Source organism: Rutilus rutilus (genome assembly GCF_951802725.1).
Source record: "Rutilus rutilus genome assembly, chromosome: 7".
NCBI classification, from domain to species: Eukaryota; Metazoa; Chordata; class Actinopteri; order Cypriniformes; family Leuciscidae; genus Rutilus; species Rutilus rutilus.
The window spans coordinates 28,603,345-28,617,626 of NC_140221.1; the positions used below are offsets into that span (position 1 = coordinate 28,603,345).

General features: G+C 37.3%; 2 protein-coding genes across 7 annotated transcripts; one reads left to right on the plus strand and one right to left on the minus strand.

The window, feature by feature from the left end:
- Positions 1 to 3,934: 3,934 nt before the first annotated feature.
- ntmt1 (N-terminal Xaa-Pro-Lys N-methyltransferase 1) lies at positions 3,935 to 6,852 on the plus strand. Its single transcript, XM_084414373.1, has 4 exons — positions 3,935 to 4,074; positions 5,359 to 5,533; positions 6,005 to 6,257; positions 6,392 to 6,852. Exons 1-4 carry the CDS (start codon positions 4,022 to 4,024, stop codon positions 6,646 to 6,648), a joined length of 738 nt encoding a protein of 245 aa, XP_084270499.1. The 5' UTR covers positions 3,935 to 4,021; the 3' UTR covers positions 6,649 to 6,852.
- Positions 6,853 to 7,800: 948 nt separating this feature from the next.
- Positions 7,801 to 14,231, minus strand: ndor1 (NADPH dependent diflavin oxidoreductase 1). 6 transcript variants are annotated; one of them, XM_084414372.1, is made up of 15 exons: positions 13,913 to 14,231; positions 13,258 to 13,399; positions 13,069 to 13,146; positions 12,879 to 12,976; positions 12,591 to 12,689; positions 12,218 to 12,319; positions 11,909 to 12,112; positions 11,699 to 11,826; positions 11,389 to 11,603; positions 10,962 to 11,069; positions 9,771 to 9,885; positions 9,512 to 9,658; positions 9,124 to 9,242; positions 8,448 to 8,542; positions 7,801 to 8,277 (listed from the first exon to the last, which is right to left on the minus strand). In XM_084414372.1, the coding sequence occupies exons 2-15, from the start codon at positions 13,390 to 13,392 to the stop codon at positions 8,133 to 8,135; spliced, it is 1,788 nt and encodes a 595-aa protein (XP_084270498.1). In that variant the 5' UTR covers positions 13,393 to 13,399; positions 13,913 to 14,231; the 3' UTR covers positions 7,801 to 8,132. The 6 variants fall into 6 exon arrangements, with proteins under 6 accessions (XP_084270498.1, XP_084270496.1, XP_084270494.1 ...); XM_084414370.1 differs by having other exon boundaries at positions 11,389 to 11,606; XM_084414368.1 differs by having other exon boundaries at positions 11,389 to 11,630; positions 13,913 to 14,057.
- Positions 14,232 to 14,282: the final 51 nt, after the last annotated feature.

Sequence of the window (14,282 nt, forward strand, 5' to 3'; positions counted from 1 at the left end):
AAATATCAACAAATACTATAAAATAAATAAATATGACTAAAATAACACTGATACATTAAAAAATTTATTTTGACATTTGATTATTAATATTTAAACTCTTCAAAAAAGTCTGGAATGAGTCAAAACTAGGTGACTATACTGTGAAACATATTTAGCCGTGGAAAAGAGGTTAATCTAAAAGGAGAAACGTGAGGAGGGCACACACACACACACACACACACAGAGAGAGAGAGACAGAACCCATAGGCGGAGACAGGTAAGGAGAAGTGCCGGCCAGCTCTGCTGACTCAGGACATTTCAAAAGTGTTGATTTCCGCTCCATTTCTCCAGCCTCTTTGTAATTCTAATGAGAATGTAAAAGGTGTCAGGAGCCAGAGAGGGAGTAGACAGAAGAAGATAGGGTGAAAGAGAGCAGATCAGATTAAATATCGACTGACTTCAGGCTGTCCGATGCAGACAGGCAGTGTACTGAGTCATCATATGTATACCCTGCCAGCTCGGCTGAGAACGAGAGACAGAAAAAGGATGAGCAGACAGAGCCGGGAGGGAGAAAGAGAAAGAGAAAGAGAGGAGTTGCCCAGGGGAGTGAAGAGGAGAGCAGTGAAACGTTGGGCTTGTGGGGGAGGAGAGACGAGCATAAATAGTCGAGACAGAAAGCATGCTGTCATGTAATAAGGGGAGTGAAAATAAGAGACGGGATGAGAAGAAAGAAACAGCAACAGTGGAAAACAAGAGGCTGGACAGAATACAAAATAAATACAAGATCGTTAGGATGAACTTACAGTTCAGATAAACATTTATTAGAAGGACATGGGAAATGAGAGTGAAAGGATGTTTATAAGAGTAAACCAAATACAATATTAAGATGAAAATGTGATGAATAGTGAAAATAAAATACCTACTTAAAGACCAACCCTAGGAAAAGAAGCACCTACTAACTCTCATTGCTCTGGTGTCAAAGAAGGGATGCAAACATGCCTAAAATATAAGAAAGTTGTGCTTTTAGTGTCTAGGGCAAAAAACTGCTTTAAGTGTAGTCCTTTACCGTTACTTAAAGTGTATACCTTTAAAGTGTATACCTCTACCTTTTTTCTAGAATGCTGCTTTAGGTCTCTAGAAATGAAAATAATTGTATAACCCTTTCATTTTCATATATGGGCCATTCTACAGAATAGGTGCAAAGTCAGAGTTGTAAACATCTTGAATTTTTTATTTATTTATTTATTTATTTTTTACAAATTTTGCATGTCTGCAAATTGTATAATATCCAAGGTACGCTTTTCTAGTAATTGTGCAGTTAATCCTCATATTGTATTTTCAGAAAATGCTGGAATATTTTCCTTCTCCCCAAATTTGTCACTACCGAAACACAATATTAAATAATTTATTAGGAAGGCTTATAATGACCTATTAAGATTTTGTTTACATCTACCTTATACATATATATTTTTTCTATTTTTAAAAAATATTTTTACAGGTTAAATCAATAAAGATAATAATTTTAATAATATTTTAAGTGTAATTTATGAGATTTGTTGTATTTTGAACCCAATCTTTCTTTGTAGAAGGCATAAAGTTTATCGTACTGATTTCAAAGTTAAGGATTCATTAGTTTGAATATGCATTGAACCAAACACTATCATAACATCTTAGTTGATAATTTAATATACTTTATTTTTGACAAAACATCCCATGTTACGGTAGTGACTGCACATTTTTGGTAGTGACAGTAATGTTTTGGTAGTGACCACAATACTTAGTTTGCCATGGCTGAATCAGACTGTCCACATTTTATGTTAATATAAATAAATAACTATGATGCACATATGCAGTCAGTACATATAGCAGACACACATCTGACAGTAAATATCTTATAAGAACACCTAGAGCTATTCTATACTTTGGGTCTTGAGGTACAAGTGAGAAGAGGTATGCTCATAGATTTTTCTTCCTAAAAAAACAAAACAATTTTCAATGTAGACTCAGAACCACTTTGTTTTATTTTCACATTTTCAACATTTTGTTTGAGTCATTCAGATAAATTTCCAGAACCACTGAACTGTGTGTGTGTGTCTGTGTTTACATTAAACATTAATTTCAGAATAATTTTCCTCATTCAGATAAATCTCCAGAACCACTGAACTGTGTGTGTGTATGTGTGTGTGTGTGTGTGTGTGTGTGTGTGTGTGTGTGTGTGTGTGTGTGTACTGGTGTCTGATCACCATCACTGGAAGTGCTAGGTGGTGTGGAAGCCCTGCAAAATGTCTCCACCTCTTTTTGTCTTTTCACCATCATCCTGTGTCTTTTCTGTCTTTTCCTCCTTATGCTTTTCTGACATGTCTTTGCTCCCTGTCAGATAATTCACTGATACTCTTCAACTTTCCTTCTTCCCTTCGTTTCTTATTTCTTTCTTTTTCTTTCCTTAAGTATTCCTCGTACTTCACTGGGTCTTCCCTCAACCTTTGTTTGTATTCTCTCTGTCTCTCTGTTGTAGTTTTTCCTTTTTTTTTTAGGCATGTTGGTGTTTTATGTCATTCTCCCTGTCAAGTTAATCATAGAAATTAACATTACTGACAACAACCTTACACCTAAGCTAGTATCATGGACTGCAACCTTAAGTAATTGTAACCTCATCACATTACAGAATTTTAACAGAATCTTGCATACTAAAACACTACTAAAACATACTACAGTAGTAATTATTTGCATAACTGTACTAAAATGTAGTTTATTCCTCCAAATAAAGGATTATGTGTTACCTTTTGTCACTACCAAAACAATAATGTCACAACCGAAACTTCAAGAAAATGTTTCGGTTGTGACTGTTTTGGTAGGGACAATTTTTGATACTTTTGAGCCTAGCTCGAAGATGCTAATCAGAACATGGTTAGCAATCACTGGTCAGAACAGTTGAACACATATAACAACTAAATATTATGGAATAACATCCAAAAAAGTTTTCTCAATAGCAGAAAAAATGAGTTTGGTAGTGACATTCCTTAAAGTTACACACAGATTTTTTTAGACTTTAGAACACATTTACCTCAAAATGATGGGATCAATCTACTCACCATAGCACATGAGAGAGAGGGACACAGGAATATTTCCTGATAAAAAATGTAGGGGTGTGGTTAAAATCAGTCTCAGCCAATGGACTACAACATTCACTGTTTTGGTAGTGATATGAAAATGCAGGACACGTTTTTTTTAGATAAAGTTTCATGATTAAAAAAAAAAAACAATTAAACAAGAATGGAAAAATTTGCAAAACATTTTTCAATATAATTTTCACAAGTTGAAATTTAGGGGTTAGGGTTTGGGACAGCCACCTCCTAATTGAAAGTAGCCCATAAATGATGATTTTATATATATAAAGCTTACTGATATCTTAAATATTATTGTGGGTTTCAATAGATAATTGAAGGATCTTAGTAAACATCTAAGATTTTAATAATTAAATGCTTTTCAGATGTGTTTTTTGGATGAGGGACAGCAGTTTGCACCAATTCTGTAGAATGGCCCATATATGCAGGTATATGGTCACACAGACTTTTAGCCTACATACTGTAACTATTGTTTCTGTTTTTCCCTCCTAGTTTCAGTTTATATATATATAAGATTAAAAACAAGCAGATTTAGCATAATTTTAGCAGAAATACTGGAGGAAATATCTTAGCCTACCTTAAATTTAGGAATGGCCTTTGAGTCAAAAAGGGTGAGAACTACTCTATGCATCCTTAACCTTGTGTAAAAACACCATTTCTTAAAACACTATTACATTTGTGACAATATAAAATAATAATGAAACACATTTAATTGAAGAAATGACAGTTTCTTAGTCATGTACGCAAGTTTACATGCGGCCACAAGATGGAGACAAATGAAAAACAATTCGCTGAGGGGAAACACGTTGGTCAAAATAAGGAAATGACGTACGGTGTTCAGCATTTCTGCTTTGGGAAGCCAGGGGAGCTAGGAAAGCTTTCATGGGGCAGTTCTACTACAGTTGTTCAGTAGTGACATGACCGATTGTAAGAAACGACAGTCAGCGGCAGCGAGGGCACGAAAGCAAAGGTACGGTAGTGTTTACTGTCTGAATTACTGTTAAGACAGAAACAGCTCAGAAAGACCTGTTGGAAGCATGAATAAGTACATACCTGTGATTTAGAGCTGGTCGTGTGTCAACACGTGTAACTATTTGTCACCCCTAAATATAGCAAAAGGAAAAGACACGTTTGACGACAGCACGATAGCAGGGCCACATGTATGATCTTTTTTTGTCCAAGTAAACCTAGTAAGTAATGAGACTGTAACAGTAACACTGCTTTTTTCTTCAATTACCATTTATTACTTCGTAAATATGCCATTTTTTTAGTCTTTAGACTACAAATATTTAGTAGGTCTTGGTATGTTCTGTGGGTCCTCTGTATGTATTTATTAATGCTTCCATTTTTGTTAGGAGATTATATCTTATTTGACCAGTCATTTGTCTGTCAGTCTACGGTGAAGTGATGCTTCCTGACAGCTGAGTTCAGACAGCAGAGACACATTTGGATTCAGGTGTCTAAATCTGACAGCTTCAGCACGTTAGGTCTCATCAGGGGCTCTGCTAAGGGGGAGAAGTTAGGCTATTCTGTGGGCCCACGCACATTTGGGGCCCCCAGAGATCAATTTTATTAGTAGTAACAGTACTAGTTGTAATGTAATAGGGGGTCCAAGTTACCTCATATTCTTTCATAGGCCCAAAATTGCTAGTGGCACCCCTGGGTCTCATTACAGGCTAAAGAATTGGCTCTTTATAATTATAATAATTTCATAAACTAACAACTCAAACATTGTCTTACTGACAGTGAATGCATGACTAGGTTTACTTACTTACTATGAATAATATTTGACATTTGTGTATATTTATTGTAAAATGTACCTTGCCGTATGAGTGGTTCTGCCCAAGGTTTTCCCCTTGTCACATTCGCCTTTCTCATTGGGGCATCAATAAATATTTTCTGTATTGTGAAAAGCACTATACAAAAAACTTGACAAATAGCAATGGAGTATAACAGTTTTATAAGAATGGCAATTGCAACCAATTCACTTATGCATTTAGATACTAATGCAATTTTACACTGCACAGAAGCTTCATCTGAAGCAGTAAGACTGTGATTTTCATGCAGCATATGATTTTACACAGAAACTATAATTGCTATGAAATTGATTTAAATATTTACTTTTAATTGTGTACTTGTAAACTTCTAATTGAATATATACATCTATACAAATTCATAAGATGAAAGTTCAATATAAAATGCTGAAGAAGAACTCTGACTGGTAAAACTACTTTCTTTTGATCTCTGTGGTCAGGAGTTGCACAAAGATGGAAGACTGCTTGATAGAAGACCAGACAACCTTTTACTCGAAGGCAGAACATTACTGGAAGGATGTCCCGCCCACTGTGGACGGAATGCTGGGAGGTTATGGCAGCATTTCCAGCATTGACATTAATGGCTCCAAAAAGTTTCTTCAAAAATTCCTTGGGGTGAGTAATTCTACATTTTAACACACTACTGTTCAGAAGTTTAGGGTCAGAAATATATATATATATATATATATATATATATATATATATATATATATATATATATATATATATATGAAGAGTTCAGATGCAAAAGTCTCTAAGTGCCATCTGAAATTTTCTTCTAGAATGATCATTTTTATCAAGCTTGTATATTTAAGTTCAGTAATTTCACTTAAATGACAATAAATAGGTCATTTTCATTGCCATCAAAGCAACCTTGGTTAACATAAGAGAGTTATTTCAAAAACATAAAGAAATAGTAGGGTAAGTTGTTAGTGTAAATCTTTGACATTCTACAACTCCAAATTTTAGTTCACTGCTAGGAAAATGGAGCAAGACAGTAATCTTGCCCACAGTTACTAAGCTCCATCAACCTTAAATGAAAGTCCATGAGAAACACACTATCGTCTGGTTTCCTTTTACTCAAAGGAAGGCCAGGGTAAGACTGGGACAGGCTGTTCTCTGGACTGTGGTGCTGGAATTGGCCGTATCACCAAGCGGCTGCTTCTGCCGCTCTTCCGTACAGTGGACCTAGTAGACGTGACGCAGGAGTTCCTGGATAAAGCTCGTACATACCTGGGTGAGGAGGGCAAGCGGGTGGAGAACTACTTCTGCTGTGGCCTGCAAGATTTTCAGCCTCAGCCAGAACGTTATGATGTCATATGGATTCAGTGGGTGATTGGTAAATGGATTTATTTGGCTACACCATCTATCATAAGAACAATTTTATAAAATGGAAACAGTTAATATAACCAGATGAGTCTTCCATTATGTTTTGCAAACACAATAAAGCCCAATTGCTCCATGTATCTGTAGGTCACTTAACCGACGACCACCTGGTGGAATTCCTGAGGCGTTGCCAGAGCGGTCTGCGTCCGAATGGCCTGATTGTGGTGAAGGATAATGTTGCGTTTGAGGGTATAATACCTGATGATGTAGACAGCAGTGTGTGTCGGGACCTGAATCTACTACGTCACCTAGTAGCCAAGGCTGGACTCAGCATCATCTGTGAGGAGCAACAGCAGAACTTCCCTGAGGAGATTTATCAGGTCCACACTCTAGCACTCAGATAGCTGCAAGCATTGCACAAGCATGTTTTTATGTGTTTGTTCTGAAGCCAATGACGTGAAAGGAAATTAGGATCAATGTTAGCTACACAAGAAGCTACGTGTTACTGTCAGTGTGATCACCATTTTTTGAAAAAGGCACAAGACTTGCAGGTGATATTGGGAGCTTGGGATTTTACTTCCAGAGCTTGTAATATGACAGCTAGGACTCAGTGGGTGTACTAAATACTTAAAGGGATAGTTCACACCAAAACAAAAATTGTCATCATTTACTCACCTGTATGACTGACACTCTTCTGATGAACATAATATATATTTATGTAACTTTTTTTGTCATACATTGGAGGTCAATGGTCCCTAAAACTGTTTTGGGAATGTTGTCAAAATGTTGTATTTTGTGTTATACATTCATACAGGTTTGGAAACACATGATGGTGCGTGAATGGAGCGAACTATCCCTTTAAGACTATTTAATCAGAGTTTATGGCACTGGGAACGGCGTGTGTAAAACCTTTTAATAACTTATGAGAATTTGAATGTTCCATTTTAGTATGTGTGAATTTACAGCTGTTGACAGAAAACTCTCAACTGAACCATATGTTGTATTTTGCGTTGAATAAACGAATATTTTGAAGTAGTCCTTGAATGACACTGTTATTGTGTGTAACAGTGGTCTTAGCCTTTTTGACTCAAATACCATAATCACCTTCCCCCATCACTGCTAAGATATTTATTGTCTATATGCTGTAATAGTTAAAACATTTTTATTGATTTTTATTTATATATTTAATTAACGTGGTCGGTAAATTTAATATATTGAAATAACCACAATTCATTTTGTGATTCCAGAAGTTATGTTCTGCATTTTATGTTCTTCAATAACAACAATAGTTAAAACCTAACAATTACAAAAGCACACAGGAAAAGCATACAGCGCCACAGGAAAATATGTTAACATTTAGATGTTTGTATTTTTTAGCCCCCGGTTGAGAATCACTAATGTAGAAAATACCAGTGTGAGTTGGATTTTGCATTGCTGAAATGCAAATTGTTGAAGTCGTTTTGATGCTTCAATGTAAAATTAAACAAAGAATCAGTTCTTATATTTCAGTCATGATTTATTTTAAGAAATTAAAAGAATAGAAGTATTTCCGACTATTAACACATTTTCCAAGTCTTTATTACTTTGTCCTTCAATAAGTCAAATCCATACAATAAAAATGAAAGCAGTAACACCAGCCTAGATTACAGCTAACATCAAATCAAATTCATGGTCTGGTAGTGTGTGGTGTTTGTAACTTCAGCTAAGCTTATAAGTCCCAGTTACATTGTCAAAGGCAGTGGGGAACTTGTTTGGAGAAGAAAGTGGTTGGACCACAACTGAGGTTTGGAATCAAAGCACTATATAACAACATTTAATCTCAGTTCAACTCACTTTTCACACTTGAGGCTGTTTTTTGTTTATTAAGGCTATGGATTTAATGGAGAGATCAGGACCAGGTTTCACTTTGAAAGCGTCCAGTTTTCTCCATGGCATCCAGCATCTCGTGTGCCTGGTTTTCAGAAATCCCACCCTCTTTCTGGAATACTTCTTTCAGCGCGTCACATACACTTGTGGGCATCTGCTTGGCATTTCTGGATGAAAATGGAAAAGGGTAGCTCATTTCTGTCCTGCTCCTCATATACGCTGTAATATTGCTCTATAACCAACCATACATACAGTATGGGGTATAACATGCCATAAAAATGTAAATGTTCAACACTATTTTGTTGAATGTCTTAACTTGATGTTAAAAAAGACTTACCCTGCTATGTAAAAGAATGCATTCTTCTTTGCTATCAGATCCCATAAAAGTTTGCTTTGTTCCTTTACGCGATGCTGAACGTAGATTTTATCCTCCTGTAAATGAATCATATTCAAATTTACCTAATTATATCCCACAGCCTATAAAAGAAAATATTTCCAGGCAACAGTTATTGCAAAAACAATCAAATGAACACTGTAATTATAATGTTTCAATTATAAATGTCCTTAATTACAAAAAATTACATTAACATAGATTGATGTGCCTTCTTTTACAGTAAAAACATGCAGTATGGAACACATTTGATTTCAAAAGTCACATTACTATAACCTGCATACTACTGACTGTATGACAAAAGACAATAGGTGTGTACGACTTCATGCAGCGCTGTGCAGACCGATCGGTGAGAGATCGTTGAACAGTGTCGTCATTTGAGCTTGTGTAGCCGCTGCTCTCGCGGTATGTTGATGCCTTGCATCACCGTGACGCTGTCTCAAGTCTGACAAAATATATTAATGGCATTCACTGCTTTAAGTCAGAAGTTGATCGGTCTGTGCAGCGCCGCATGAAGTCGAACACACCTTATTTTTTTAAGTGTTCCTGGGTCTTCCCCTCTCTTATTTAGACACACCTGTGCAGTGCTCCTATGGTAAGAGCTAAATAACACTCATCTGACCTGATCTCTGGAGAAGGCTGTGACAAGGATCAAGTGGCCCCTCTGCACCTTCTCCTCCCATTCTGATCGACAGTAGAAGTCTTTTGATTCAGAGCGACAGCCAAAAAATAGCACATTAGCTGAAACAGGAGATGAGACTTTAGTTAGAATGTATTATGACTAAGCACTCTTGAGACTTACCAACAGCATTATGCGTCATGGCCCACATTCGGTCACTACTTATCAAATTATGAGTGTTCTAGGCCATAAAGTACACATTTTATAAAGATATAATCAGAAAAATTATCTTGACAATAAATCACAATAAATTTTATTAGCAAAATACATGTTTGACCATCACTTTTTATCTTTTTCACTTCTGAATAACTACCAAATCCAACAAACTCACCCATCTTCCCAAGAGCAGCCCTCTCCTGTATGGCAGATCTGAAGGGAGCCACACCAGTCCCTGGTCCCACCATTATCACAGGGGAGTCTGAGTCGTGAGGGAATCTCAAACTCCCCTTCTTCACCCACAGCGGTACGTAAACATCTCCTAAACAGTGTTTTGGACACGATTTATTCGTACAGATTTCATTATTTGTCTGACTGCATTATTGGCAGTTTTTGACTTTACTTGTTAATTCTTTTAGGTCGATCAGACCAACCTTTCGAGGGCTCCAGAGATGCCAGCCAGGAAGAGCAGAGGCCTTTACGTGGCTTTAAAAGCAGGGTTTTATATTTCACCACAGCAAGCAAGATCTGGATTCGGTCAGGGTGTTGCTGTGGAATCAGAAACAAATATTTATATAAATATTATACATTTACAATACCGGTCAAAAGTTTGGGGTCGGTAAGATTTTTAATTCTAATATGCTGATTTGGTGCTCAAGAAACATTTCTTATTATTATCAAACAGTGCTGCTTAATATTTTAGTGGAAACCATGATACATTTTTGAGGATTCTTTGATGAATAGAAAGTTTTTTCTATTTATTTGAAATAGAAATCTTTTGTTACATTATAGAGATAGTTCACCCAAAAATGAAAATTCTGTCATGAATTACTCACCCTCATGTCGTTCCAAACCCGTAAGACATTTGTTCATCTTCGGAGCACAAAAAAAAAATCTTTCTGATGAAATCTAAGAGCTTTCTGTGCCCCCATAAACTGACATTTTGACGCCTCAAAAAGAGATTGTAAAACTAATCCATTTTAATTGAGAGGTTTAGTCCAAAATTTCTGAAGAGACGATCTCTTTATATGCTTAACAGATTGAATTTATGCTTTTATTCACATATAAACATTCATCAACTCACACATCAGTTGTGGTAAACAAGCTCAAGCATGTTCGCATGATGTGCAAGAACCAATGAGGTTCATTCTCTTGTGTTACGCAGCACTTTGAGCTTCAGCAAGAGGTTTGTTCTCACACATCAAGCAGGTTCGGTTGAGCTTCAGTTTATGTTCTCTGATCAATGTTTATATGTGAGTAAAAGCTTAAATTCAATCTGTTCATCGTATAAAGTGATCGAGTCTCTTCAGACAATTTGGACTAAACCGGTCAATTCATATGGATTAGTTTTACGATCTCTTCATGAACTTTTTGAAGCGTCAAAGTGTCAGTGATTTCATCAAAAATATCTTCATTTGTGTTCCGAAGATGAACGAAAGTCTTACGGGTTTGGAATGACATGAGGGTGAGTAATTACTGACAGAATTTTCAATTTTGGGTGAACTAACCCTTTAAATGTTTTTTATTGTTACTTTTGATCAATTTAATGCATCCTTGCTGAATTTTTTTTTTTTTTTAAATTCCCAAAAATATTTATATAAATAAATACATTAAAAATGACTTACCAAGAGAGAAGAGGCAATGGAGAAGGAGCGAGGCTGGATTTCTGGAAAAAGATCCAACAAGTAGTCAATGCTTAACTCAGCTGTGGTGTGAGGGAAGTCTGTCAGTACCTGATCAACAAGAGTATAAAGGTTAAATAACATCTGCCCAGAGATCACAAAACCTGTTCAAATCTCACTTGTACTAGCTTACAAATGCAGTAGATATTTCACTTCCTTTTTGTTAACATTAGAAAGTGACAACACTACTTGTTCACTAGTTACAGATTTTAACAACCACATAAAAAACTTTGCAGGCCACAAAATATTTAAACAAGCACACAGTTCTCGCATACTCCTAATGACAACAGAAGACAGTGTACAAAATGAGTCTGCAGACATCATAAAATAGCTGTATCATTTCACATCAACAGTCAACGTGACCTCTGACCTCCAGGGCTGTTCGGCGGGGTCGGTTGCAGTAGGAGTGAAGAGAATCCTGACCCTGAGCAGAGCTAAACTCCACAAGTTTTTCACACTCCAGCTCATTAGTGGCAAAAGTGGCCAACACCTCAAAGAAGGAACGACGTGGAACAGCAGAAATGTCCAGGAACTGTTCCACCAGAAAGCGAACGGAGCAGGGCTGAGGAAGACGCGCGGGGACTGCTGCTACAGAGAGGAGGGGAACACAGACTTTTTCAAACTTTAAAAGGTAAGGCTTTTCTTATGTGGAACACAAATGGAGATGTTTTAAGTATCACCTGTGCTGCTGTCAGTGGAAGTTAGTGTAAAGTAGCGCTCCGGGTCAAGCTTCAATAGTTGGCAGAACTGCTCCACATCCTCTGCAGCATTACAGGGTCTCATCATTACAACGTCCCCTGCATTGTACCTGTCAGAGATAGACACAATCTTTTAATATCATATTGTGATAACATCTCGATGTTTTATTTGAAATGTTTCGCACTGCTCACTGGATGTTGGAGCCTGTGATGTCAAACTCGATATGCCTGACATCCTGGAAGTGTGAGGGATGAGTCACTCTCTGATTGAACACGACTCGAGCTGGAAAAGGCTGCAGCGAGGTGGGAAGGGACTTATTATCAGGTGTCTGGAGATGCTCAATCTGCCTATCTGGGACTTCATCTAGGAAGTGGAAAACGTATCGGGGTGGAAGTCTGAAAAATCAGAACATTTTACTTTAAATATATTAACTTAAATATTTCAATTAAGTAATCAAAGAGTTTGGAAGCTATGAGTGTTAGATTATGTGAAATACATACTTTTCTTCCTCACGGATTGGAGCGAGGCCAGCAGGAGGAGGGTAGACAGACAGGGTTTTCTGCCAGAACGAAAGCAACCAGGGGTCAATCACACCATCAGGCCTGAGGAGTAATAAAGGAAATATCAGGTGTACAGAATGCGAACTTCACAAACACTGTATTCACCTTATTTTGCAATGTGAAGGTAAGCTATTTGCGAATATAAAACAACAATAAGTGTAGTAAACGGTAAAACTATTCGCACTACAAGCCAATGTGCCTATGATTACAATAATATCAAGCAGCATACGGACTGTTTTTGTATATAGCTGTACAAAAACATATATAACATTTATTATATAACTTATATTTGTGTGTGAGGACCTCTGCTCACCCCAGATCATGTTGATCATCAGCCAGTCCAACAGGCTGCAGCATATTAGCACCAAGCTGAAGCAAACGCTTATAGAGCTTCTTCGCAACAAAGTTGAACCTAGAAAATGGACCGAAAAGGTCTGTGTGTTGTATCATCAATCATAATATGCAGCCTGAAAACATACATGTCCTCATTTCTTAAAAAAAAAAATTACCCTTTCAAATTCATTTAAAATATGCAGTGAAGAAAAACAATACATATGAAAGCATAATGAAGGCTTTGTAAGCAGAACATCTGTCATCTTACTTTGGATACGAGGAGTCTCCAAGGCCCAGCACAGCACAGTCAAGTCGACAAAGAGAATCAGCAGGCAATGACTTCCTGAACAGGAATCTCCAGAATTTCTATATGAAGAAAACATTCAAATATTTAACATTTAACTATATGTAATGCATTAGAGTTTATAGACTAAATTCTATTATGTATACCGACTGACCTTCATATTGTCTGGAGGGTCCCCCTGTCCTGTGGTGGAGCAGACAAACACTACCAGAGACTCTGAGATCAGGTTGGCCTAATGAGGGGAGACGTGACAACATAAAGCAAAGAGATCATATGAACTAATTAACTTATAACCCCAACTCAATGCGAAGCTTCACATGTCTGACTGCAGACGTGCACTGACCACATTGTAAGTGTCCAGGGCTTCGACTCTGAATCTCATCCGCCTCCTCTGCGCCTGACGGCCGATCCGCTCTGCCGTGTCCTGCGCTGTTCCCGTCTGACTCCCGTACAGAACCAGGAGAGTGTGAATGCTCATCTTTGTGCTGGAATCAGAGAAGCAAATAAGTGCAGTAACGAATGTTAACCTTTGTTGTGGTTTTTGAGCAATCGGCATCAGAAATACTATTCAATTCCACCGGAACTTTTTATAATGAGATCAAAAGGGTGGGTTTGTTGTAAATCGAGGCAGGTCAGTCAATGGCAGCTTTCAGTCATCCACCATCTAACGTTACGTGGCATTTCTCATGCATCCCCTACAACTTTTCGAGATCTACATTTAAGAACATATTCCATTGTGTAAGATCGCGTGGCTTACCTAAAAATGTAAGCACCTTAAGTGATGCTCTCTCTCACTATCGTCAGTACATATACTGACAGAAAAGACTGACTGACTGACTGTGTAAAACAGACTTCCAGCATATTGTCATGGAGCGCTTTACGGCAAAATTCTGTCATTTTACGACAATTGCCCAATTCATTCACGCCGCATGTAACTTATGTTTTGTCAAACCTGAGCTAAAACTGGCGATAAGAGTGAAAGTTTTCCGCAAACATACCTGAATGGTATTAATTCGCCTCTCGTCTTTTTGCCTCTTGACAGCTCTGGCACAGTCAGACCATAGACCGTAAAAAATAAGAGTCAGACAGAACAAGCCCTGGCATTCCAATGGAAACAGACCAATAGAAACGCGTCCTGCGTTCTCTCTCCAAGTCGTTCAGTCGTTTTTTTATGTAATACCTGAAAGTAGAAAAAATAGAAAATAGTTCCTTTTTCGTTTTTTTTTTTTTTTTTTTTCCAAAAAAAATCAGCTTGATTTTTCGTTCTTCGTAGAGGTAGAAAAATAAATAAACAGCTTGAATATTCGATTTCTACATGTGGGCGGGAATGAAACGCCCCTTTCCTCTGATTTGTCAGCCGAGGATCAA

What these genes read in the sequence shown, in the direction of transcription:
- ntmt1 (XM_084414373.1), top strand. Translation starts at nt 4,022, where the DNA reads ATGACCGATTGTAAGAAACGACAGTCAGCGGCAGCGAGGGCACGAAAG. An exon ending in GCGAGGGCACGAAAGCAAAG is followed by an intron (nt 4,075 to 5,358) that starts GTACGGTAGTGT and finishes CTCTGTGGTCAG; the next exon opens with GAGTTGCACAAAGATGGAAG. An exon ending in ATGGATTCAGTGGGTGATTG is followed by an intron (nt 6,258 to 6,391) that starts GTAAATGGATTT and finishes ATGTATCTGTAG; the next exon opens with GTCACTTAACCGACGACCAC.
- ndor1 (XM_084414368.1), bottom strand. Translation starts at nt 13,392, where the DNA reads ATGAGCATTCACACTCTCCTGGTTCTGTACGGGAGTCAGACGGGAACA. An exon ending in CCCTGGACACTTACAATGTG is followed by an intron (nt 13,147 to 13,257) that starts GTCAGTGCACGT and finishes TCCCCTCATTAG; the next exon opens with GCCAACCTGATCTCAGAGTC. An exon ending in ATCTCTGGAGCCCTCGAAAG is followed by an intron (nt 9,659 to 9,770) that starts GTTGGTCTGATC and finishes AACACTGTTTAG; the next exon opens with GAGATGTTTACGTACCGCTG.